The sequence below is a fragment of the Anser anser genome (assembly GCF_964211835.1).
Source record: "Anser anser genome assembly, chromosome: 2".
Lineage (NCBI taxonomy): Eukaryota > Metazoa > Chordata > Aves > Anseriformes > Anatidae > Anser > Anser anser.
The window spans coordinates 157602336-157625096 of record NC_139721.1 but is presented as its reverse complement, the minus strand read 5'-3'; the positions used below and the strand labels follow the sequence as shown (position 1 = coordinate 157625096).

Genomic DNA, 22761 nt, shown 5'->3' with positions numbered 1-22761 from the left:
GGGCAACCCGTCCCAATGCCTGACTGCTCTTTCTGAGGAGAAATGTCTCTTCATTTCCAACCTGAACCTCCCCTGCCACAACTTGAGACATTAGTCGAGGTTTAGAGCATCCTGCCCTCTGTCTGATCTTTGAGATCTTCCTTAGCCCCTCCATGTGATCTGATGGGGGCCCTGTCTTGATCACAAAATGTTGGGCCCCTTCTGCATTTCCCACCCTTTTGAAGGCCACTTTGCTTCTCCCCCCAGGAGGCACAGTGCCTCCCATGGAACAGAAGGGGGATGGAGAGCCCTTTCAGTAACCCACAGCTAATGGATAGACTACTTACACAAGGCTTGTGGGTGCTAAATACCTCAATTTTAGCCATATCATGTGGCAAATTTTCCTTTTCTGAGTCCTTTAATTGCTGGAATCCTATGCAAGGCAGGTGTCATCTCTTTAGGATTTGGGTGCATCCCCTCCCACCTCTTACTTACAATACCATTTTGGGAGTCCAGTAGCTCCTAACTCATTAGAGTAGGGGCCTCCATGCATTGCTCTAAATGCCAGGACTTTGCAGCGGTTTAACTCTTGTGGAGCAGTATTCATTCCAAGATTTGGATGAGCTCTGTGCAGGAGACTGTTGAGTGGCCGAGTGGTTTAGAAATACCACTCAAGTTCGTACCATGCCAGCGATTGTGGCAGAACAGTGAGGAGTTCAGGGAAATGTTGTGCTGGTTTAGCTGTTGCTGTTTTCACTGATATTTCCATCTGCTCACTGATTAGTAGCAGCATTCTGCAGTAGCTTCTGCAAGCCGTACTTCTATTTATTGATCTCAGTGCATGGGCTGCAGCTTCGGATACAAAGATCACCTATTTAGTATCACGTTGTCATGCGGTAGGTTATTAATTTCCAGTTATTAAGTGTGGGTTCCAGTTATTCAGCCTGCAAGAGGACCTTTGTGTGTTATATATCGAGTGTGATTGTATTTCACCGCAGGTTAATTTTGACCCGTGCATTAAGTGACCCTCCAAGGAGAGGGGGAAAAAAAACCTGAATTCTTTGCAGACTGTATAATTTCAGCTAGATTGATGGGCTGCTGCTGCCCTAAGCAATATAGCTGTTGAAAGCTTTTTTAAATGTGCTTTTTGCAGCTTCCTTTTCTAAAAATAGATATTCATCTGTAGGTAGATGGCAAGTGAAAATGGAAATGAGTAATTTTCTTCCTTTCCTTTGGAATATCTGAGTGATGTGAAGGAAATAATCAGTTTGGCTTGATGGGTACTTGTGTGAGACGTGTCTTCACCTGTCGTCGCAGTGGTACATGGAAGTGAGCACGCGTTGTTTTATGTTGCCCTTGTGCTTTTACAGAAATTTTACAGAATTTTTACACTAGCTTCATTTCGGAATGCAAGATATCTGCAGGGAAGTCTAAACAGTCTTTGAGTCAAACACCTTGCACAACCACTCAGCTGAAATGAAGGCTGGTAGAAGTTCTGCTGTGCTTATGCCTCTCACAACGCCAAACATCCCTGAAAGCTCATCCTGACCTTGTGTTTGGCCTGCAGACTGCTCTGTGGGCTAGGAGATGTAATAGGAGGCAGTAGCGTGGACTGTTGGGTATAAATTAGTCTGGCTTCTCGAGGAAAGGAGGTGGAGGCAACTCTCTGTGTTGGATGAGTTTTGAAACTCTCAGCTGACAGTCAGAATTTTCCGAGGTGTAAAGGTTTGAAAATAATTGTTTCCTCAGTGGCTGTAGGAAACAGAGGGAACAGGAGAGACCCTGTAGTTTTCTTGAGGGAAAGGTAGTGAGGTGAGTTCTTGCTGTCTGGCGAATAGGAGGAGACAGCTGAAACTCTTAAGAAGAAAATTGTTTTGAGTTCAGGCTTCCTGAGAGAGCTGCTGCAATGAGACAGACCTTGTTGACTCAGATGCGTGTTGAAAATGCTGTTTTAAAATGCTGTGTTCCAAAGCTCTGTACCTAACAAAAGCCAAGAAAAATCTCATTGCCAATAGACGTGATTCTTCCAGGTTTTAATGTTGACGCTACAAAACGATCCTCCGTCTTTGGAAACTGGTGTGCAAGATAAAGAGATGCTGAAGAAGTATGGGAAATCTTTTAGGAAGATGATTTCTTCATGCCTACAAAAAGACCCTGAAAAAAGGTGAGAACTGGTAACACCAAAGTAAACTTAAGAAAAACAAAATGTCAAAACTCCTCTCCAACCTTGTGGTCACGGTGAACACAGCAATTCTGCTGTGTAGCAGCAAATTCTTCTGGCTGTCCTTATTTTTAAGGATAAACGCCTGTCGTCATGTCTGGCCAGGGCATGCATCTTTCATTTGGGTTAACAAGGGCATCCCAGGCCCCTATTGCATGGGACCATTCTCCCCCTTTCTGCCTCCAACAGGTGACTGCAGTTCATGGTTTGTTTCTAGTCAAAGCTGCTCGGTGTTTGTAAATCAGCAATTACATGTTGGGCAGCATGTGTTCATTTGCGAAGCTTCGTAAATAAACTTCTTAAAATTTGCCAGTGTAAAGAAGGCTTTCTGCGTCAATTGACTTGATTAATTATGTCATACTTGTTTTGGGGGGAACAAAAATCAGGAAAAAACACTGGCAAATTTTACCCAACATGTTTTTGCCAATACAAATTGCTTAAGTGACCTGACGACACTTCCAGTCTTCCTTCTAACAGTAGCTTGACTGCTGCGTGGCGTTAGAAATATCACTGAGGGGGTGGTGTGTATGCTGTGGCTCCCAGGATAGCTTTATTTTGTTATGTTGTGGCAGCATCTGAAGCTGTGTGAAGGTCCAGCTGGCTACGGCACTGTTTAAAGCCCACAGCCCATCGCACAGGAGAGCCTCAGCGAAGCTGGTTAAAGGCGTGTTTGTCCTGCATTAGGAACAGCATTCCTTCAAATACAAAGCTAAAAAACCACACGTTTCCACAGCTGGATTTTTACGTTTATACCACTTAATTTTCTTTTGTCCTCAGTAAGCAAGCTAATTCTGGAAGGGGAAAAGCCCCTTCCTAAATTACGAATAATGAAGACGTTTTGCAGTTCCCTGCTGTGACAGATCCTGAAATAAAGGCTTCTTACACGTTGCGAGATGGGGTCTCTCTCTTCTAAAAAGCTTTACATCTGAAATGCTTAATGAATCCAGTGGAGTGCTTGATAAATGCTGATAGCAGTTGTTTGGTTTTTTTTTTCCCCAGCTTGATATTTTTCTTCCTCATTTTTAAAGCATGTCCTGCCCCTGCAGGTTAGAATGTGTTAACCATAATCACCTGGAATTGTGGCATCCCCCTTCTCTCTTCTCAAGCACCACTAACAGCTACTGTCATCATCTTTACTATGGGAGCAGGAGGTCGCTTGCAAAGAGCAACTTGCAGAATCAGATACGTTTAAGCAGGTGTACAGGTTGTTAAAGAGAAGTTAGTGAATCCCTTTTAAATTATCTTTGCTCCCTTATAGCAGCGTGCAGTTGGGAAATGTTGTGAGCTGGTACTTCCTCATGGAGGTCTGAGTCTTTAGAAAACTCCTTCTAAACTGACCAAGGGATGGCTTTTACTTCTCAGTATTGGTCCTAAAGCGTAACTTAAAAGGGAAAATAATTTGGACTTGATGTTAGACAAAGGTTCTTTGTCCCGCTTGCATTTAATAGAACTAATTGCACGTGTATAATCAAGGGTCTCTGAAATAGCTCAGTCACTTGCACATGGCAAGTACTGCCTCCTGCTGTAGGTGAGGATCCTTTGTCTCAGCAAATTCCTTCTGTGGTCCTATCAGCTAGGCTCTGAGGTTCAAGTTCAGCATCCAAATGGGACCGTTCTCTGCCCAGTTAACTCACAACAGGCTTTGATGAGAATATACTGACACTTAAAGGTCTGGTGGTGTAAAATTTACTATAAATAAGTCGACTGGCTTTTAGGGCAGTTGTACAGGAGAAGCTGATGCCCTTAGGAGTTGTCCTGTTACAGCTGCAGCAACCTGGAAGACTCTTGCCTTGAAAGGGAACATTTGTAATGTTTTCTCTCTATCTGTTTTTATTGACAGACCGACAGCAGCAGAACTTTTAAGACACAAATTTTTCACGAAAGCAAAGGTAAGAAAACACTTCCTAAGCTGATCGGTGCAGAGGCAGGAGAGAGGAGAATAGGTATGGTGAAAGCTTTACTGGCGTGAACACGCGCCGTTTCACTCGGGGCCAGCATAGCTGGCTGGGTTGAATGGGTCATTGTGAACGGACAGAATGAAACCTCTCTTCTCTACCTCCTCGTGTATGCCACCATTAGGAGAAATTATTTAGAAATTCTCGAGCATTTAAATGGCTTTCAGTGGGTTTGGGCTTTTTTCTCCTCTTGTAACGGTGCCATTCTGGCTGCGTGGCCAGCCATAAAGGTCTCTGTGGCAGTAACTGTAGCTTGTATTTTAGTGAGCTCTCTAATCAGTCTCTATGCAAAACAGTGAATAAGGCCCACTGTGTGGAGGGTTACCTGACACTATTACGCCCTGTGCTATGGAAAGTGAAAATCCTATGACATAAAATAGTAGGAAATTCTGGTTTATAGCCATAAGGCAAACAGCCAGTGAGCATTTATCTACTTAGTGCCTGCCGATCAGTGCCTATGCCATCTGTGAAGTCTTGTTGGGGGACACAAACCATAATAAGGGAGAATTTAATTTCCAGGGGAATGAGGAAACGTTTTCTGTGTGCTTATTTTTTTTTTTTTTTTGTGGCATATTTGTCATCAAAATAACGGGGTTTATAGCAGAACACCAGTAAAGTTTCAAAAAGATTTCCAAACCTGGGATAGCATGGCAGCGTCAGCACTTAATGAAAGTAGTACTCAGCTCCCAAATTCGTAGATAAAGGAGCATGGTGTCCTATTAAAGTTAATACAAATCCAGTACGTGCAACCAAGGAAGTCTAGAGGTGAGCCAGCTTAGGAAATGTAAGAGGTTGCTTTAGGGCAAGTTTAGTTGATGTCTGCACTTTTGACAGCATTAACTAGGTTTTTGTTATCCCTAATGGGGTTTTAGGCAACTGAATTGTTTGCATCCGTGTGCTGAATGCACGTTGTGTGTCCAAAGTGACAAGGAGATGGCTTACACATTGCTGACCTTTCTCTGTTTGGCTGATGTTTTAGTTCATGTTACACTTCACCATGTACAAAATCTCTTTCATGCTTTCATTAAATGACTACAGAGTACCATATTAGCACATGTGGTGATAGAAAATTGACATTATTGTAAATGAGGCAATACTTAAACCCAGAGTGAAAATATATGCCAGTTAGCGCTCAGGGTTAAATGACTTTCAGACGTCGGCCACTGCCAAGCTGACAGCTGTAACGTGAGGATGGGGGAGTCCAGCCTCTACACGCTTATACTGAACCAAATATAAATCCAGTTTATATTATATAAAAATATGTTTTAATAATGTTGAGAGCCATGTATCAAAATGCAGTTGTTTGAGGAAATTTAATACAGCAAAGCATCACAGCAGTTTCCCAATATCTAACTTACTGTGATGACTGCATTTACTTCCTTTCTAAACTTCGCGTGTGCTGTGCATTTAACTCCTGCTGCCCCAGTTCCTGCATATCATTACCCCTGCATGTGGGGCTTCCCGCGTCCTGGCCTGACATCTGAGGCTTGCCTTTGACAGTAGGACAGGCATAAATTTAGGGATAGGAAACAGCAAAGTGGCTAGATCCAGATGCTGTAATATCTGCAAAGGGAAGAACCTAAAACGTCTCAGCAGGGTATCAGATGCTGTGATGTAATGAGTATATCATGTTCCCCAGTAAGTCAGCCACTTTTATACAACTCCTCAATCGTTAACTTCTTATCAGTGTGTGCAGGAAAAGTGCGACTGCTAATTTAAAAGGTATTTAAGATGAAACATCATATACTGTAGTCCAAAGGAGGAAAGTGATTAACTTTTTTTAGAGCTCAGTTCTTTGAGGGGAGAAGAGTGCAAAGCACATAAAACACTTTCTGCTAAAAATACTTTAAGCAGTTTCATTTTCAGAGGCACTGAAGGAATCAAAGGGTATTTTCAGCAATGTAAATATTTGGTGATTTTTTTTTTTCAGAATAAAGAGTTTTTACAAGAAAAGATGTTACAGAGAGCACCGACAATTACTGAAAGATCCAAAAAGGTACTGTAAAGATCCTGGGCTCTTGCTATTAGAGTTGTATTAGTTTTTATGCTTGTTTTTAAATTTTTTTATGAGAGTTATAGTAGTATAGCATTTTCTAGATAGAGCTAGATATTTTAATAAAATAATTAAATGCCCTGGCCGAAGATGCTCTTGTGCATTTCTACTTTAAAAAAATAATAATAAAAATTGTAGAAGCTGTCCTCTTGACATGTCTTTTCTCTGTCTTTGTGCTGAGCAGGTAAGGAGAGTCCCAGGTTCCAGTGGACGTCTTCATAAGACTGAAGATGGTGGCTGGGAGTGGAGTGATGACGAGCTAGACGAAGAAAGTGAGGAAGGCAGAGCAGCAATTTCACAGCTCAGGGTGGGTCCTCAGACTCTGGTATCTGTTTTGTTTTCTATCTATAGTATGTCTAAATATCCCTGAGAAGCATGCAGCCTTGTTTGAAGTATGGTTCACAGTAAGCTGTTGTTATCCTGCCCCTTGAGCTTGCAGCCAAACCAGAGGAAGCAGGCTGAAGGTTAAAGAAAGTCTATTGATCTCTTTTCTGTACTCGTTCTGGGGCGCAGCTGCTCTAATTCAGGGATGTTGAGTGTAACTGGGGACATGAAGTCAGACGACCTTCTCCCATCTCAGCATACTAATGCACTTGAGCTGGGATATTCTCTTTAGGGGTACTGACTGCTCGAGACGCTGTCTTCTGGAAGTGTCAGGAGAGGTTTTGTCCTGCTGCCCTCTCCAGGATGGAACTGAAATCGGTATGGCCTGTGCTTATGGCTGATAGCTGAACCACAGAGGGCCTAGCTCTGTACTACCGGTTACACTGAAATTAGCCCCAAGTAGAAAATCCTGTGGCATCCCTGAAGTTGCAAGGAGTGATTGGTCTAGCACTTGAAAATCCTCCCAAAAAACGCTTCACCCAGCACACCCACCCCACAGCCTAACCCCTAGGAGCACAGAAGAGTAATGCACAGTGCCTGACTACTTAAAGATTACAATTCATTTCCAGATTGCCTTCCTCCCAGTGGGTGGCGGCGCAGATTTTGACTATAATGGCTTGCTTGTATTCACGGTTCCATTGCCAATGCGGTGGGTAGCATGAAGTGGGCTGAGCATTTTAATTGTTCTGGAGATGAATTAGTGACACAGGGAAAGATATTTAAAGGAAGCTTTTCAATATCAAAGGGGAAAAAATATTTTTGGTTTGAAGCATTTATTACTTTGTAACTTTCACTTTTCTCATTCCTTCTACTGCTGATCTGTGTAGACACTTAAACATTAAAAGCAAGATTTTGTCTTTAGCATCTTTGGAAATGCTTGGGGGTCTAAAGGTATTATTATTAATAAATGTATTATTAATTTAAATGTTTAAATGTATTATTAATGCAATAATTCCGCATAGTAATTTGTGGCAATAGCTATTGTGACTATAAAAGAGCTTATTATATCAAGCTTCATATATAGTCAAGGAGGATCTCTTGGTGTCAGGTGGGTACTACTGAAAGTCACAGAATTATTTAGGTTGGAAAAGACCTCTAAGATCGTCTGGTCCAACCTTTAACCTAGCACTGCCAAGTCTGCCATTAAGCCATGTCCCTAAGCTCTACATCTCCACATTTTTGAAGACCTCCAGGGATGGTGACTCAACCACTTCCCCAGGCAACCTGTTCCAATACTTCACGACCATTTCAGTGAAGAATTTTTTTCTAATATCCATCCTAAATGTCCTCTGGCACAACTTAAGGTCATTTCCTCTTGTTCTTTTTCCTTTAGAAACTCAAATCTTCTAAATCCCTCTTGTAGCGTACAATGATCAATTTTTAGGATGGAATACTGTAAAAGACCCTACCTCTATTTCAGGGATTACTTAGAATTTGTTCTATCTTGTATCTAAGCTCAGAATCCTATGAATTACCACTGCTTACTGCGTTTTGAACAGTACTTAATTGTTTCATTCCTTTTACACAGAAAACAACACAGGTTTACAAGCTCCTTTTCAAGCGAGTTTATTTTCTGGGAGCTTTGGCATAGTTCCTTGTACTTCTGTCTGTTCTTATCTCTTCAATTTAGGCCATGCTTGGCCTTAAGTTTTAGGCCTCCCATTCAAGAAACCTTTGGTCTTTTAACAAAGGATGGTTGTTGGAGCAGCAGGTGTCAATTCAGCTACTCTAAATGTAGAAAAATATTGCCATTTTGGGGACACGCTGTGTAGATACAACGCACATCTTCAGGAGACCAATTACAGTATGGAGGTCAGGAAGGCGTCTTGGACCACGCCGTCTGCTTAGGCGCCTGAGTCCTACCGTGGATGTCTTTCCACTGCACACCTTTTGAGTTATTTTCTTCAGCCTGAAGGTGAAAGAACAGGAATGCCTGTGCACCTCTTGCATTTGATCCCTTTTCAGGCAGTCTTAAGACTTGGATCTAAACTGCCAATGTTTGCTCTGAATACAGGGATGTTACTGAGGACTAATGTCAATGCTGCGTTTTGACCATATTTCAAACACCGTATAAATTCCACCTTCCAGTAATTCCACTGCAATTTTAACTAAATTGTTGAGCAGAATGACTTACATTCACTAAGTGTCACCTTTTATTCCAGCTACACCTGCGTTTTACTGCTTTCACCCTTAAAGGATAGCTTGCCCATGGACTTTATTTGCTAAAGCACTTCATTCTTATCCTGTATAAAAGCTTATACATAAAGTGTTTGTATTTTTTTGCTTGTGTCCACTTTACAGAAAAAAATAGGGTGAAATTAATATGTACAAATGTGTGCTTTGCAAGTCTGTTGCTAGGAGTGCACCTGAAAGCAGACAAATACTCGTAAACGGAACCAGAAATTTCTGCCTAATTGATTGAATATGCGAACTTGCTGGCTCAACTTTACATTTTATATCTGAATCCTTGCTGAACTTCCTTGCTCTTTGCATTTAAAACCTTGAATTCAAACTAAAACAATTGCAGTATGTGGGTTTTTAAATCGTTCACCTTCCTTTACTCAATAAATCTGCGTAACAGCATGTGGTGTGGTCAGATTTCACTGGTTGCTCCCGTCTTGGGTTACACAGGCAAAAGTAAATTAATATGTTTAAGCACATCCCCAAAGTCATCCTACTTGGGCCTTAAATTAATGACTTCTGATGTTTATCTTATTTCCATTCTGCCTGTTCACGTTTTTCCTTAGTTTACCTCTGTCTGCCATTTATCTGGGTTGGTTGGTAGCTGTGGGGCAGGGCCAGTGTCTCCAAACTTGTCTGTGCAGTGTCTAGCACACTGTGATCTTTCAGACAAGCTCCTTTTAGTTATTCCTCGAGGCATCCGGGTACTCTAGATGTGAACTTTCTGCCTGAAAGAACAACATTGAAGCTGTGGCCTGCAGACGTGGAGTGTAGCTGTTTATCTCGGAGAGCAATGCCACGTTTTTTGTCTTTTCCTGGTCACTGTCAAGTGAAAGTTTAACATATCGAGATGGGTTTCAGCCTTTACCCTTCCAGGTTGGATTTCAGCTTTTACCTTTCCAGCTGTGTGACTTTTTTTTCCTGACACTGTCTGCACTTAGTCACTGGGAAGGAACTGTTCCTTCTCCTCCTGGCCAGAGGACTTTTTGCAAGTGGCTGTTCTGTGAATAAAACATTTTATTTTCTCTCGTGAGATGCCTCTGGGTCATCCATTACAAATCATCCTGACCTGCACTGGTTAAGTTAGTGGCACTGGTTAGTGCATGCACTGCCTCTAGTCAGTGGCACAATGAAACTTTTGCTCTTCTTTCAGGCTTGTACTGTCCTGACCACAACCTGTCTTTTAGACCTCTAGGCAGAGAAAGAAGATTTAATTTGTTAATCCCAGCATGGACCAAGCCATCCTACCTATCTTGTCTTCAGGCAGTAATTGACCCGTTGGGAGTCAGAGCTGCAGGATATCTTAATTACAGAGATTCCCTGGAATCCCTGGCAATTCCTTTCTGTTCACGTGAAATAACTGATGCTTGTTGTCTTTGCTTGCTGATAAGCAAGGCCTGGCCACGTTGCTATGACTGCACTTTCCTCTCCATTCCTCTGGTAGTTGCACTGCTGAACTCGTGCACGGCCGTCAGTTTTCTGCTCTCTCTCATGGAGAGCACAGCGTGGTGCAGAGTCCAAGGGCAAGAAGAAGCAGGCAAGAGATTTCTTTCTCTAAAGCAGCACATGTAAGGCTGAGGCAGATCTGTTGCTTATATTTCTCTGCAAGACTTGGGTACCTTAAAATGGATTTTGCCATCTCAGTGCGCGAGCAGTTTGATCCAATCTGAATGATCTTCAAGGGTGCTCGGTTTTGCTGTTGGTTAATTATTACAGCAGCTAAAGTATTGTATACGCTGTTTGTCAACTGCAATACTGCAGTATGATTGCAGGTTTTGAGGTATTATGATATGATTAGGTTGGCAACAGACTGTGGTTGCATTTTATTACAGAACTTAGTATGTCTACATAATTTGAAAACAATGTAGGTTTCATTTGTTCAGTGTGGCTCTGAAAGGTCCTTTTAGTCAGTAAATTTAATTTCTGTCAAGGCAATGATAACTTTTTCTTGGTTTTTTTTTTTTTTTTCAGTCTCCCAGAGTGAAAGAACCTGTACAGAATTCAGAGGTAAGTTTTAAATGCAAACGTCTTCCTGAATTGATGACTTCTTGTTACTTCTGTTACAAGGAGTGTGTTTTTATTAGCCTTCGAAAACAATATTGTGTAAACTAGAAGCTAGTATCTGGCTGAGCTGTGCTTGAAAACCTCCACAGAAATTAATCACTGGCTATTTAATGCTAAGAGGTCATTCTAAGATAAATTTTATGCATATTTTTTCAGCTTTACTTGCTGTGGCAAAAGTTTGTAATATGACGAATTGATTGCAAGAAGCTAAACAGAGCAACAGTGTTCTGATTTCTTTAAAAATCTTTAAAGGTCTGTTGAGCATGATCTAATTCACTGGTTTGGAACCTATGTTCAAAACTGTGAAATAAATCTCTAATAGAATTAGATCATAAACAAAACTTCAGTTGCATTGTATAATCTGCATTCAGCTCTGTCCTGTGTTTCTTACATTATGAATATTAGTATATCTTATCTTTCAGTGATAGAGACTGTTTATCTTCTAGAGAATGTGTCATGTCTTTCCTTTCCCTACCTGTCTAGGAATATATAAAGAGTTTGGTCTCCTAGAAATTAGTTTTGGGTTAGGCTGCCCTGTTCTACTTTCACCTCTTTCCAAGGATTGATTATAAGAAATACTACAGTTCTGGGAGTGTAATTTTAAGCAAAGGCTAAATGGAAAGAAAAAGCTGAAAGCTGGAATCTGTTTGGGTTGAATTTCTCCACTGTGATACATCCCTTGATATATATTGTAGTTTGAAGGTCTAATGCCCAGGCTTTTAGACATGCAAGGTGAGTTACGTTTCCTTTAACTGAGTGGAGTAAGTTGGAGGGCACACTGAAGAAGAGACCAAGCTTACAGTTCTTTGCCTATCATGCCAAAATCAAATTCTCTGATCTGAATAAGTCAAGAGGTTAAAAAAAAAAAAGTTACTCATTTAGCTCCTTCCACCCCAATTATATTACGCACCTTTTTTTTTGGAAGAACTTGCACTGTAGCTGAATGCACTTTTCTGTTGAATACCCCAGTGCTCCGACTCTGACATTTGTTTTATGAACAGATAAATTATTGATAGATATTGAAATGCTTTGCTAGGCTGTGTTCTCTGAATAGAAGTACAAACTGAAGCAGAGTTGCTGTGCTCTGACTGTATGGCTACTACAAAATATAAGTAGGCCTCAGATTTTGAGAAGGGGAAAATTGCTGGATAGGGCTGTTCTCTTCCAAGGTAGGAGGTGTTCTGCTTGCATCCAGCCTTGCAAGCATCAATATTTAATTTTGGTCCAAGATCCGCAGTCATGCTGCAATCTTGTTTATTTATCCTTTTTTACTGGTGAATAAAACTGAAAATGGCAGGGCAGAAGGGTCCCTGGACGTGAGGAAACATTAAACCTCTTGAACACCAACTTAGGATCAGTGCTAGTGTCCTTGGGGCCTGGGAATGCCTTTGGCATTAAACTTCTCTAAGTGATTTACGTGGCAAACAATCGCTTTGTGGGAAGCAAGTGCTTGAGTCCAAACGCTGAGTTTTTTTTAACTCATTCAAACACCTTTTTGCTTGCAGCTATTCCCATCAGCCGAGCCGCAAGGTCCTTCACTCAGTGCTCCAGCACAGGCACCTACTCAACTACCTCAGGCTGCAGGACAAGTACCTGCACAACCTCAAGCTGCTGTACCTCCACCTAGCCAGGCTCCTCCAGCAGCCCCAGCAGCAGCCCAGGTGAGGTCTGACAGCCTTCATGCCAGCTTTCAGCTTTGCACTTCACCGTTCTGTTCAAGACATGCTAAAATGAGCTAAACCTTTAGAAATTGCTTGTCTGGGGTTGCGTTAGTGCTGCTGCTTGCACAGAAGAGACGGCTGGCCTGCTGGTTTGCAAAAAAAAGACAGCCTTTAAAAAAGAGACTGGGCTCAGCAGTGTTTTGTTCTTATTCTGTGGGTGAGCAGTGATTTATGTTTTTCTGCTCTTCAGGGAGTGTAATGTTTGGCTTGAGGCAGGGTTAAAGGTAAGAAGGGAGAGTCGTTGCAGTGACAGCTGCTTGTTCCTGGTGTTTAAAGAGGCGCAGTGTGTTTAAGGTGCAGCACAAACAGGTTCTGATGGTGTGTGTCTCAGCATCGCTGCAGTCTATGGGATAAGAATGGAGACAAGCATGAGAAGAAGAAACCAGAACATCCAGGTTCTCCTGGCTTCAAAAGAGAGACAGGAAGCCTGAAACTGTCCTTGGATCAGTCAAAAATAGCAGAGAAACTCTGTCTTTGGGAAGCTCTGAATCTTGTGGTACTTTCAAACATCCATTTCAAGCAGAATGGATCCTTGAGGGGAAGAACAGGGGATGTAAAAGCTCGACAAGCCCCTGTTTAATTTTTAGCTACATCACTTTAAAGTGTAGGGTATAGGTCAGAAAGGCAGACGTGCCAAAGTTGGGAAAGAGCACTGACTTGTGTTTAAAAAGAGAAAAATGGCCAAACCAAATCATTGCTGGGATACTTGGAACATGTCTTGTGGCTTGCTGGAGTAAAGCACCGCCGAGTTTGCCAGGCTTCTGAGTGATGGCACCTCTTTATAAAAGACACTAATGTTCATATTTGTTGGTGGGCAGAGGCTGTCCCTGCTGAAGAGGTCCAAGATAGCATCACCCGTTGGCAGACCCAGAGGGAAGAAACTTGGCAGCGCTGGTTAGAAAAATAACTGAAATGACTCCTTCCTAGAAACATTTCGTTATTTTTATTATAAAGTAAGCGAAAAGATACGTATATCACTTCACTGCAGTCAGCTCATGTTCCTGTTTACAAAGCCATTAAAGCTGATGCTTTAGTCATTAAACAAAACCAGGAGGGTTGGGGGCTGTCACATTCTTGGCTACGTTAGAAGTAGCGTTAACGCTTAAATCAAATCCTTTCAAATCTCTTGAAAAGGGGCCAGTGTTTAATCCCGGCATTTTATGCAGCAGTTGAAACTCCAGCAGCAGTGAAGGCCGGGACTTGTCAGCTCAGTAAATTGATGTAGTGGCATTGGCCTCAACGCAAGTGTTTTGATTTGCACTAGCAGAGCATCCTGCTCCCTGCCACTCGTCCCCAATAGTTTATTTGTTGGTAGCTTGGCCTGAGGTGAACTTCATACCCCTGTGTCAGTGCGTCCTTCCCTATCCTATAGCTCTGCGTGTCACTCCGTTCTTCTTTATGGCTCTTTGAGTCAACATGCACCTCTTTATAGCTTTCTTTCGGTTCCTGTAACTCCTTGGCTACCTTTCTGCAGACTGATGGGCTCTTTGTGGGCTCTTGTTTGTTTTCACTGACCTGGTAAAACTTCTTCAGGCTTCAACAGGACCAAGAGTGTGGTCAGTAGCACTGAGCTGCATTCGTGGCGCAAGAACACCAACAGATGGAGTAAAACACTACTCTCATACAAAGGCTGATCACCTTCTCTCGTGAAAAAGCAAACAATCTAGATGAAAAAAGAACTTGGTCAAGATTTCTAGGCTTAAATTATCAGCCAGGCATTGTCTGTCTTGTTACTGCAGATTTAAAACCCCTGGCCGTGCACGTGCAGCACAGATGATTTGCACAGTGGAAGAGTAATTGACTTTTTTCTGTTTTTTTTTTTTTTCTTTTTGTGGAGTTTGATTAATAATTAGTACTTTACTGGAAGTATCACTAGTGTTATAAAGATGGATCCTTCCCACTGGAAGTCTGCTGCTGAGCCTATAAAATGCTTTGACTGCGTGCACCAATAATTAGTCAGAGGTAGTTTAGAAGTGAGAATAGGCAGCTCTGAATTCACTGCTAGATGCTCCTGAAGTTTTCAATTTCACTAAAAAGTAATTGAAGAATATGCTAATCTACCAATTATTTTTCCCTAGGTGCTCTTCACAACTGTATCAGTTTTTTAAATCAGATATTTTGGGGCAGGGATTAAAGCACGTGAGGTCTTGAAGCTGTTGTGGGTGCCCCAAAACCTTAGTTTCTGAGGCAAAGCAAGCAGTCTCTTTACAGTTAGCGCCTTTTCTGAAGTTTCCTGCTGATTTGACATTTCTGATAGCTCAGTAGCTTTTCTTCTTTTAAAGACAATTGCAGAGAACCTCCTGAATTACTGTTTAAGTGTGAAGTTTTTCCATTTAATATTCATTGTTTTTCAAGTAGTGTTGTGGCTCCAACGATGGGTTAAACTTTAATTTGTATTTATAGTTGATCGAGGTTATCTCTAGGTTTAATACTAGAGAAAGGAGGTCTTTGTCTGTTTTAAAATAACGTAATCCTATTGCAGGCCCCACCTGCCCCTGCTGCAGCTCCGGTACAGGAAGATACAAAAGTCCCCATCAGCCTTGTACTAAGGTTAAGGTAAGGGCACAAAACTGACCTGTTCTGGTAAGGTGAGTCTTTGTGGAGAGGGCCATGGGAGGAATTCTGTAGTGCATCTTGTCATCTGCCCTTTCAGTTAAAAGGGTGGTGGCCATGTATTGTTTGTCAGCCTGGATTTCATCCACCCTCGTGAAACTGGGGCTGAGAAAAGCAGTTTTCATCTTAGCTGCTTCTTCAGCCTGGCAAGAACTGTAGATTGAAAGAGGTTTTGATATTGGTATAAATCTCCCAAACTCTGATGGGCTGGGAAGGAAGGAATTAGCCGGGTTCCTTAAAGGGAGTCAGGGATTCAGGGGTCCTTGTGTTGTGGATCATCTGGGCATTGAGGCACAGCTTTAGACATCAGCCAGTTCTGAGACTGAAGAGCTTTTTATTCAGTTCAAGCCATGGATTCTGGTTTATGTCCTTAGGAAAAGGAGAAAAAGGGTTGTAAGTGCACTCCACCATCATCATACAAGTTGGCCTTTCTTTTTTAAGGAACCTGGCTCACACCTCCTTAGGCATCTTGATTTTTGATAGGTACTGGGACTTCTGAACATCATCTCCCAGCCCTTCTTGGACAGTTGCATAATGTGCGTGCATCTGCAGAACGAGCAGATGCTCGCTTCCTCTGAAGGATGTGCTCTGAGGATAAAGCTGCCGGTAGCTACGAGTTGCTGCCAGTGGAACATGGCCTTATACCACGTTGTGGCCCTCATGTCTCCTGAAATTCAGCCCACTCAGGCTCTGGGAAGTTGACAGGCAGCCAGCGCTGAGGGCCTGGCTTCCAGCTGCACAGCCAAGCGAGCAGTTTTTGCCCTTCAAGGGGAAAAAGTGCAGGGGTGAACCCAGCTCTCTTCACAGACTGGTTCTTCGGTGATAGCACGTTCTTCTGGGCACCGCTCGGTGCAATGAAATGTTCTCTTCTATATAAAATGTTCTTCTTCCCACAGGAATTCGAAAAAAGAACTCAATGATATCCGATTTGAATTTACCCCAGGGAGAGGTGAGCTGGCGTGAAAGTCCTGCATGTGAGGGTGGGTTTGGGGAAGGGGATCTTTTGTGTTTGGAGTTGTTCAGTTGTATCTGTAGAAGTGTCTCTCCATGGTGCTTTCCTAAGAGGGTATTCCAAGGCTTGCCTTATGTCTAGGCTGTTAGCAAGTGCTTGGAGCGCTGCTGCTAGAGAGCACTCCTGTAAAACTCTCATGGACACGACCCAGGCATAGGCATTCAGTGAATTTTACAGAGTTGAATTTAGTTTCAGAGTTTCAGTGAATTTACTGAGTTTTACAGCATGGCTCAGAGCTGCCTCACTGCAGTGCTGTGGGCAGCAGGCTAGTTGACACCCACAAGTGTGTGCAGTTTATTCCCTTGCCCTTCTGTGGCTTTTGCTCCCCTCTTGAAAACAGCTAGCTAGAAGAATTGACTGAGGAACATCTCAGCACAAATATTGCAGTTTGCTGGGCTCGTGCCCTCCACGTGCAAGGTCGTGAATAACAGTTTTGCTGTTTGGTTTGTACAAGTTTCTTTTAGGTTTGCATGACACCTCCATCAGTTGGACAATTTCTTTTGCCTGGTAACTGGCTCTTGTGTTTCTCCCCAACAGATACTGCTGATGGTGTGTCTCAAGAACTAATTTCAGCAGGGCTTGTTGATGGCAGAGATCTGGTAATAGGTAAGTACGAATTGTTTCTTCTGCTCTAGCCATTCCAGTCACTTCTGCATCTTTAAAGTGACCTGATGAGTGGGTACGAGGAAAGTTCTCTGTGGCCTCCGTCCTCTTCTCCAACAGCTCCACAAAACTGCTGTTAATTTTAATTCTAGTGGCAGTTCTGTGCTAGTGCATTTAGGCAACCGTCAGGCCGCAGGCAGATGATCTAGTTGGAAAGATGATGAAGCAAATGTTCCTTGTAATGCAAAATGAAGGCTAATCAGCGCATTAGCTAAATCAATCTCATCTGACACAGGCACTGCCAAATCGCTGCACGAGCCTGTGCTGCTGAGAGGCTCTGTACAAGAGAGGTCTGGGACTGGAATCAGCCAGGCTTTTTAAATTTATTTTATTTTAAGGCAGGCTGCGGAAGGAAGTGTGAAGCGCACACGCACGTGGTGCAGTTGGCCTAAGGCAACAGCACACATTGCTGCACTTCAAGGGCATGTGAATAGCTACCTCCAGCAACAGATTCCTAAACAAAAGTGTCCCTTTATGCAGCAGGGGAAACTTTGAACCATTAACAGCACCTGTGTACTTCAACTACAGCAAGCAAGACTTCCTTAAACACAGCCTGCAGCATCTGGGAAGGCTGAAAGTGCAGAAGGAACTGGGTATTCAGGTGCAGTCGGGTAGTTCATTATTCCTAATCCCATCACTTTGAGGAAAAACCTGTCTTTGAAAAAGAAGCATTGTAACAAGTGGCAGCATATTCACAGTTCAAAGCTTTAGATTTAAGCAGACTGAGTCTAATGGAAGCCTAAACTTTCTGTATCTTTTTAAACAATTCTACGTTGGAGTAGTATGAAGAGGCCTTGTGACTTTGGGATGTTTTTTCTCTAGCCTGTCCTAATATTTGCCCATTTTTCTTGTTGTCTGTATGTGATTTCAGTTGCAGCTAATTTGCAGAAAATTGTGGAAGAGCCCCAAGCAAACAGATCCGTCACTTTCAAACTGGTATTTATTCCTGTTCCCTAACTGAACAAGCTGTCACTCGCAAAGATAAAGCATTGCATAGGGGCGCCTGCGGTCGTCTCCTGTAGGCATCTGATGTATGCAATCCAAATCTAATGCTAACACAGACGTTCCCCTGTCCTGGCTAGAAAAGGTATCAAAATATTACAGGAAGGTTTTTTGGGGTATTTTGGGCTTGGAGGGTACACTGGCCCAGAACTGGCAGAAATACTTCAATGCAGGTAAGTGGGCTAAGAAGTGCCACTGACTCCTTTCTTGGAGGAGGATGGAGGAGAAGGGTCTTTGAGGAAGAAATTTGGGGTGAGGGACAGCTAAGAGAAGATGGGCTAGAAGAGAGGTAACAGCAGATGAAATCTTCAGAGATGGTGAAAGGCACAGGTAATTATAGTAGCACAGCGAGGGTGTAACCAGATTACTGGTAGTGAAAGCAGTGAATTATGTTACTTTTGACCTTCTCCGTGAATAAGTTGTTTTTGCTTCTTTCTCCCTGGTTGGTGCACGTAGCCCTAGTCAGAGCAGGCATTGGCAAAGCTTCAGTCCCAGCCCTTCCTAGCTCCAAAAAAAAGGGGAAAAAAACAATTTAACTTAGGGTAGGGCCAGCTACTGAATGCAATGCTAAGCTGCCTGTAACTGCGCCCTCCCCAGACTGTATCTGATGTACCTCGTTGTGATAGGAAGCACGGTGTGTGTCAGAGGGCAGAGCATGTCTGGTGCTATTTGCATCTCTGTTCCTTGTGTTCCAGGCGTCTGGTGTCGAAGGCTCAGATATTCCCGATGATGGCAAACTTATAGGATTTGCACAGCTCAGCATCAGCTAAACAATGGTCCCAGGAGATGTTTCCCAACAGAGAACCCACATGTGCATATTCGTAATGCTTCTGTTAGCCTAAAAAAAACCACTACTGCCAAAGAATTGAACTACAGCCCCCTTCCTAGAAGCTTTAACATTTTCCTTAATAGGATCACAAACCTTCCTGAAATTACCGATGGCGTTTACACCTTTTGTAAACAAGTCTCATGTTTTTGTATGTCATCTCAAACATGCAGATCCAACATGTCATTGCCTGCATGTTCGTTTTATTATTGCCTTACTTTAAAGAAAAATACTACTGAGTACGAAGCGGGGGTTCCACTGCTCTGATGATCTCGCCTAAATGTTTGCTTACATGTGGTTTCATTTTTATTTTCACTTGCTATTTTTGCACAAGTTTTAATACTGAATGGATTTTTTTTGTTCTTAACCTTCTCCTTCCATCCGAAACACCAATGTACATGTTGTTTGGGTCACCTGGAGTGCTGAGAAATCTGCTTCTCTTCAGCTGTATTTTTAAAACTGCTGGTTTGAATGCTTGCACCTAAGAAAGCAAGCCAAGTCTTAACCCACAGGAGGGAGAGCCATCTTCCCTTGTGTTTGTGTTTTTGACAAGTTCCTTGACTTCGAGGTGTTAGAAGTCAGCTTCCCTTTGTAAACTGCCTTAATTTTTTGTTGTTGTTGGGTGTTTTTTTTTTTTTTTTTTTTTTTTTTTTTACCATTTGGGTTCTTTCCACATGAGTGCCAGGCGTGGCATGAGGGCTGAACCTGCTGATTTACGTTAAGCAGTCCTTCCGCAAAACATGTCCTTCATCCTGCATCCTTAGACGTAGTCGGTCCGTAAAGCAGAACAATGAGGCGCTGCTGTCTGGACACTGGTCTTGCAGCTGATCAACAAACCAACTTTACTCGTTGTCAGAGGGAGAGGAGATCTGTGTCACTCTGCGTTTGGAAAAGATGCACTTGGAACTGTTCTCGAGACCCGGTCTGTTATGCCTGGCTGTGCGAGTCCTCCCCGACGTGTTTCCCAGTCCTTTGCAAACTGGTACCCGTGGAACCATCCCTGTCGTGTTTTACAGCAATAAGGAATTGCCAGTAGAGTGGTATTACTGGGCAAGCGAGCACCGGACTGTGTCCCTCCTGCACTAATCGCTTGGGTCGTCAGCCTTCGCGGCGGCCCGAGCCTCGCCGTTTGATCAGGATGTCACTGAAACCCTGTCACACACGTATTTAGGTTGTATTTCTATGTGGTGTTGAATTTGAATTTCTACATGAATAATATAAATTATACTTTGCGTTTGATAAGAGACACTTGTAATGCAATATGTGAATAATAAATGGTGTTGATTTTTTTTTCCTACTGTTTCACAGTTGGCCTTTGTAACTGCTATTGGCTCTGGAGTGTTTTCTACACAGAAATTAGAAGCCTGTAATTTAACTCACAGATGGAAACGTGTTTGGTTTCCATCAGCCACAAACAATGCAGAAACAGAGTGTTAAAGCAGAATGACTGGGTTCAGTCAGGACTTATTTTTATTTCCAAGTCTTCTGATGAACAATCTTTATTTAAATATATTTTTCCTCTATGAGCAGCTGCGGAAGCTCCCTGCCTTGTGCATGCTCTTTTTATACTGCCCTAGTTCCTTTTAGCCTGTAGGAGGCTGTTGGCTCCGTCCCCATGGAGCTGCCGGCTCTCTGCAGCCCCGTGGCTGGTGAGTGTGAAGGGGAAGGAGAGGAGGAGGAGAGTCTGGGAGTGAGAGCACCCTGGGGTGCTGAGCAGAAGCCCCGACCAGCCAAGGAGGTGGGTGCCAGGAGTTGACGGGGGCTGGGTTTGGCTGCTCGTGTGCGTGCACGCGCGTGTGCCAGCTCTGGCACTTCCTCCTGTTATTCGACACAAAGCACTCCCGACGGCTTCCCCCAGCAAGCTTCTTAGCTTGGGGAAAAGCAGGCTGGCACCTTGATTTTTCATGTCGCCCCACGGCTGATGAGGATGTAGTCTTGGTACAGTATTATTTTTACTTCTGCCTGCACGCCCTGGGGGCCTCCTGGTTCATTTGCGTACTGGTGCTGAGAGAGGTAGGACTCGAACCGCTCACACGGAACAACGCAGCCTCTATTTATTAAGTTATTCCCCACTTTCCCAAAGCCAGGACTTCGAGTGTGAGTTCACACTAACCCAGGGCTCGTTAGTTTTTCATGGGAGAAAATAAGCAAGAAACTGATGTCATTTGCTCTGTAGCTCTCCAGGCGTTTTGGGTAGCAATCCAAATTTTTTACTTGGGCTATTACAGTGCTAGACAACTGTCTTTTCTGATGTTGTTCCAGTAAGTGCCAATGCTGTTCATAATTGTTTTCCAGTGTCATTAAGGATTTGTTTTTTTGTGCGAACTGATCCGAACCTGAAAGCAGGTGGTAATTTTAAGTTCCTACTTTTAAGGACAATGCTCTGTTAATGAAAACGGATCCTCTTCACAACTTTGGTGTATTGTAGATTATAATGAGAGATGTAAAATATTCAGGCTTTTTTTCCTTTTTTGGACTTTGTATTTTACTGCATGTCTCTAATTTTTAATCAATAAAGAACAAATTGTCCATTGCCGTGTGTTCGGCGTGTGCTTTACGTGTCGTCGAGTTGGCTGGCATGTCTTGGGGAGGGGGCTGGGGGTTTGTCCGAGTGGCATCCGCACCACCTGAGACATTTATTTGGGCGATGGGAGGCTTGGTGACCCCCGGGAGGACTCGATGGTGGCGGTCTATGAGAGTCTGCGTGGGGTTGGGGTCAGGGTGGCATTTAGGGCTGGATGCTGGGGGCTTCTCAGTAGCTGAAAGGTTTGCTCCGAGCTCTGCACACCCTGTGCAGCTGGGGATGAGCTTCTGCTGGCCAGGAACAGTATTGGAGTGGGATGATTTATATCCTGAGAGGTGTCTGGAGAACAAACTGCTCTCCCTCCTCTCCACCTCCAAACACTTGTTCTTTCCAACTTCTCCAGGGCAGACCTGATCCAAAGGTGCTTCTGAGGTCTTCCCTCTACATCTGAAGTGCAACCAGGACCTCAACAAAACGCATTGAAGGTGAGAGACCCCAGATACATCCACATCTCTCATCGTCTTGACGGTTCTTAGGCTGTTCCTCTCTAGGCACCGGTATCCCTTGCTGCAGCACGCTCCCGTGCCAGCGGTCATGCTTTGGGCTGCGAGGGAAGGACGTGTCAGAAGGGAAAGGTCTCTAAGTTTCCAGTCTTCTGTTAACTTTTCTTGCTAGGGCTCTCCGGCTTAGTTTGCCATTTTCTGCATCTATTTCTCTTAAGGCGTTCCTCCTTAATGACCGATCCAGAGAACTTTACCTTGGGTGAACACAACTTCCAAGTTTAAGATGTGCGATGGGAAGGGATGATCTTGGTCACTGAATCTCAAGCCCTTCATCCGAGTCAACTTCTTAGCAGTCTTTCGAGCCTAACCTCACTCAAGAAGCCCCAGGGAATGATACCCCAGTGCTCTCCCCTCCCTGCCTCTGTAAGAAATCCATTTATGGATGCTCCTAAAGCTTTTTGACGCTGCCCTACACCAGGGCCTCACCGCCCTCCTGTGGGTCACTGGTCCACGCCAGTTGGCCGTGCTGCCCGTTCCTTTTGGCTTCCCTGCTCTCCTTACCACCTGCCCATCGCCTTCTCGCAATCTCCTCGCAGCCGATGAATTTGCACCTGGAAAGCAACCTGCCCTGGAGGGTGTGCAACTCCTGAAATTTCCGATTCACTCAATAGGAACGCAGCGTGGGTGCAACTTCCAACCCGGAGCGCTGCACTTTCTTCAAGTTTACCTACTCCTTGTGGCTGCCTACAGCTGCCGGGCTTATCTTGGGTTTAAGTCTCGGTTCCAGCCCTGGGAATCTGTCTTTGCAGATGCTGCTGCCTATGCCAGGCATCGGGGAAATTTTGAAAGCAGTTGTTTTTTTTTTTGAGACATTTCAGAAATGGCTGGTGCCGTTCTCCGCGCTTCCATGCCTCAGTGTCTTTCCACCAGTTTTGCCAGCTTTTTATGGTTCCAAACCTGGTCACACCACGAGTTCATTCCCTCCCGTCCCTCCTGTTGATCCTACAGATTTCTCTCTCGTTCTGTGACGAGGCGAGGTCAGGCTTTTCTCGGGGTTTCT

General features: G+C 43.6%; 1 protein-coding gene across 1 annotated transcript in view; it reads left to right on the top strand.

Annotated features, from left to right (window-relative positions):
- Positions 1-21207, top strand: part of OXSR1 (oxidative stress responsive kinase 1) — an 87870-nt gene extending 66663 nt beyond the window's left edge. Inside the window, exons 8-18 of the mRNA XM_083825453.1 lie at positions 2010-2143; positions 4041-4089; positions 6086-6151; positions 6393-6515; positions 10745-10780; positions 12343-12498; positions 15041-15114; positions 16068-16120; positions 16721-16789; positions 17718-17782; positions 18544-21207. Coding sequence (XP_083681579.1) covers positions 2010-2143; positions 4041-4089; positions 6086-6151; positions 6393-6515; positions 10745-10780; positions 12343-12498; positions 15041-15114; positions 16068-16120; positions 16721-16789; positions 17718-17782; positions 18544-18618 — 900 coding nt within the window. The 3' untranslated portion in view covers positions 18619-21207. The remainder of the gene's footprint in view (positions 1-2009; positions 2144-4040; positions 4090-6085; positions 6152-6392; positions 6516-10744; positions 10781-12342; positions 12499-15040; positions 15115-16067; positions 16121-16720; positions 16790-17717; positions 17783-18543) is intronic.
- Positions 21208-22761: the final 1554 nt, after the last annotated feature.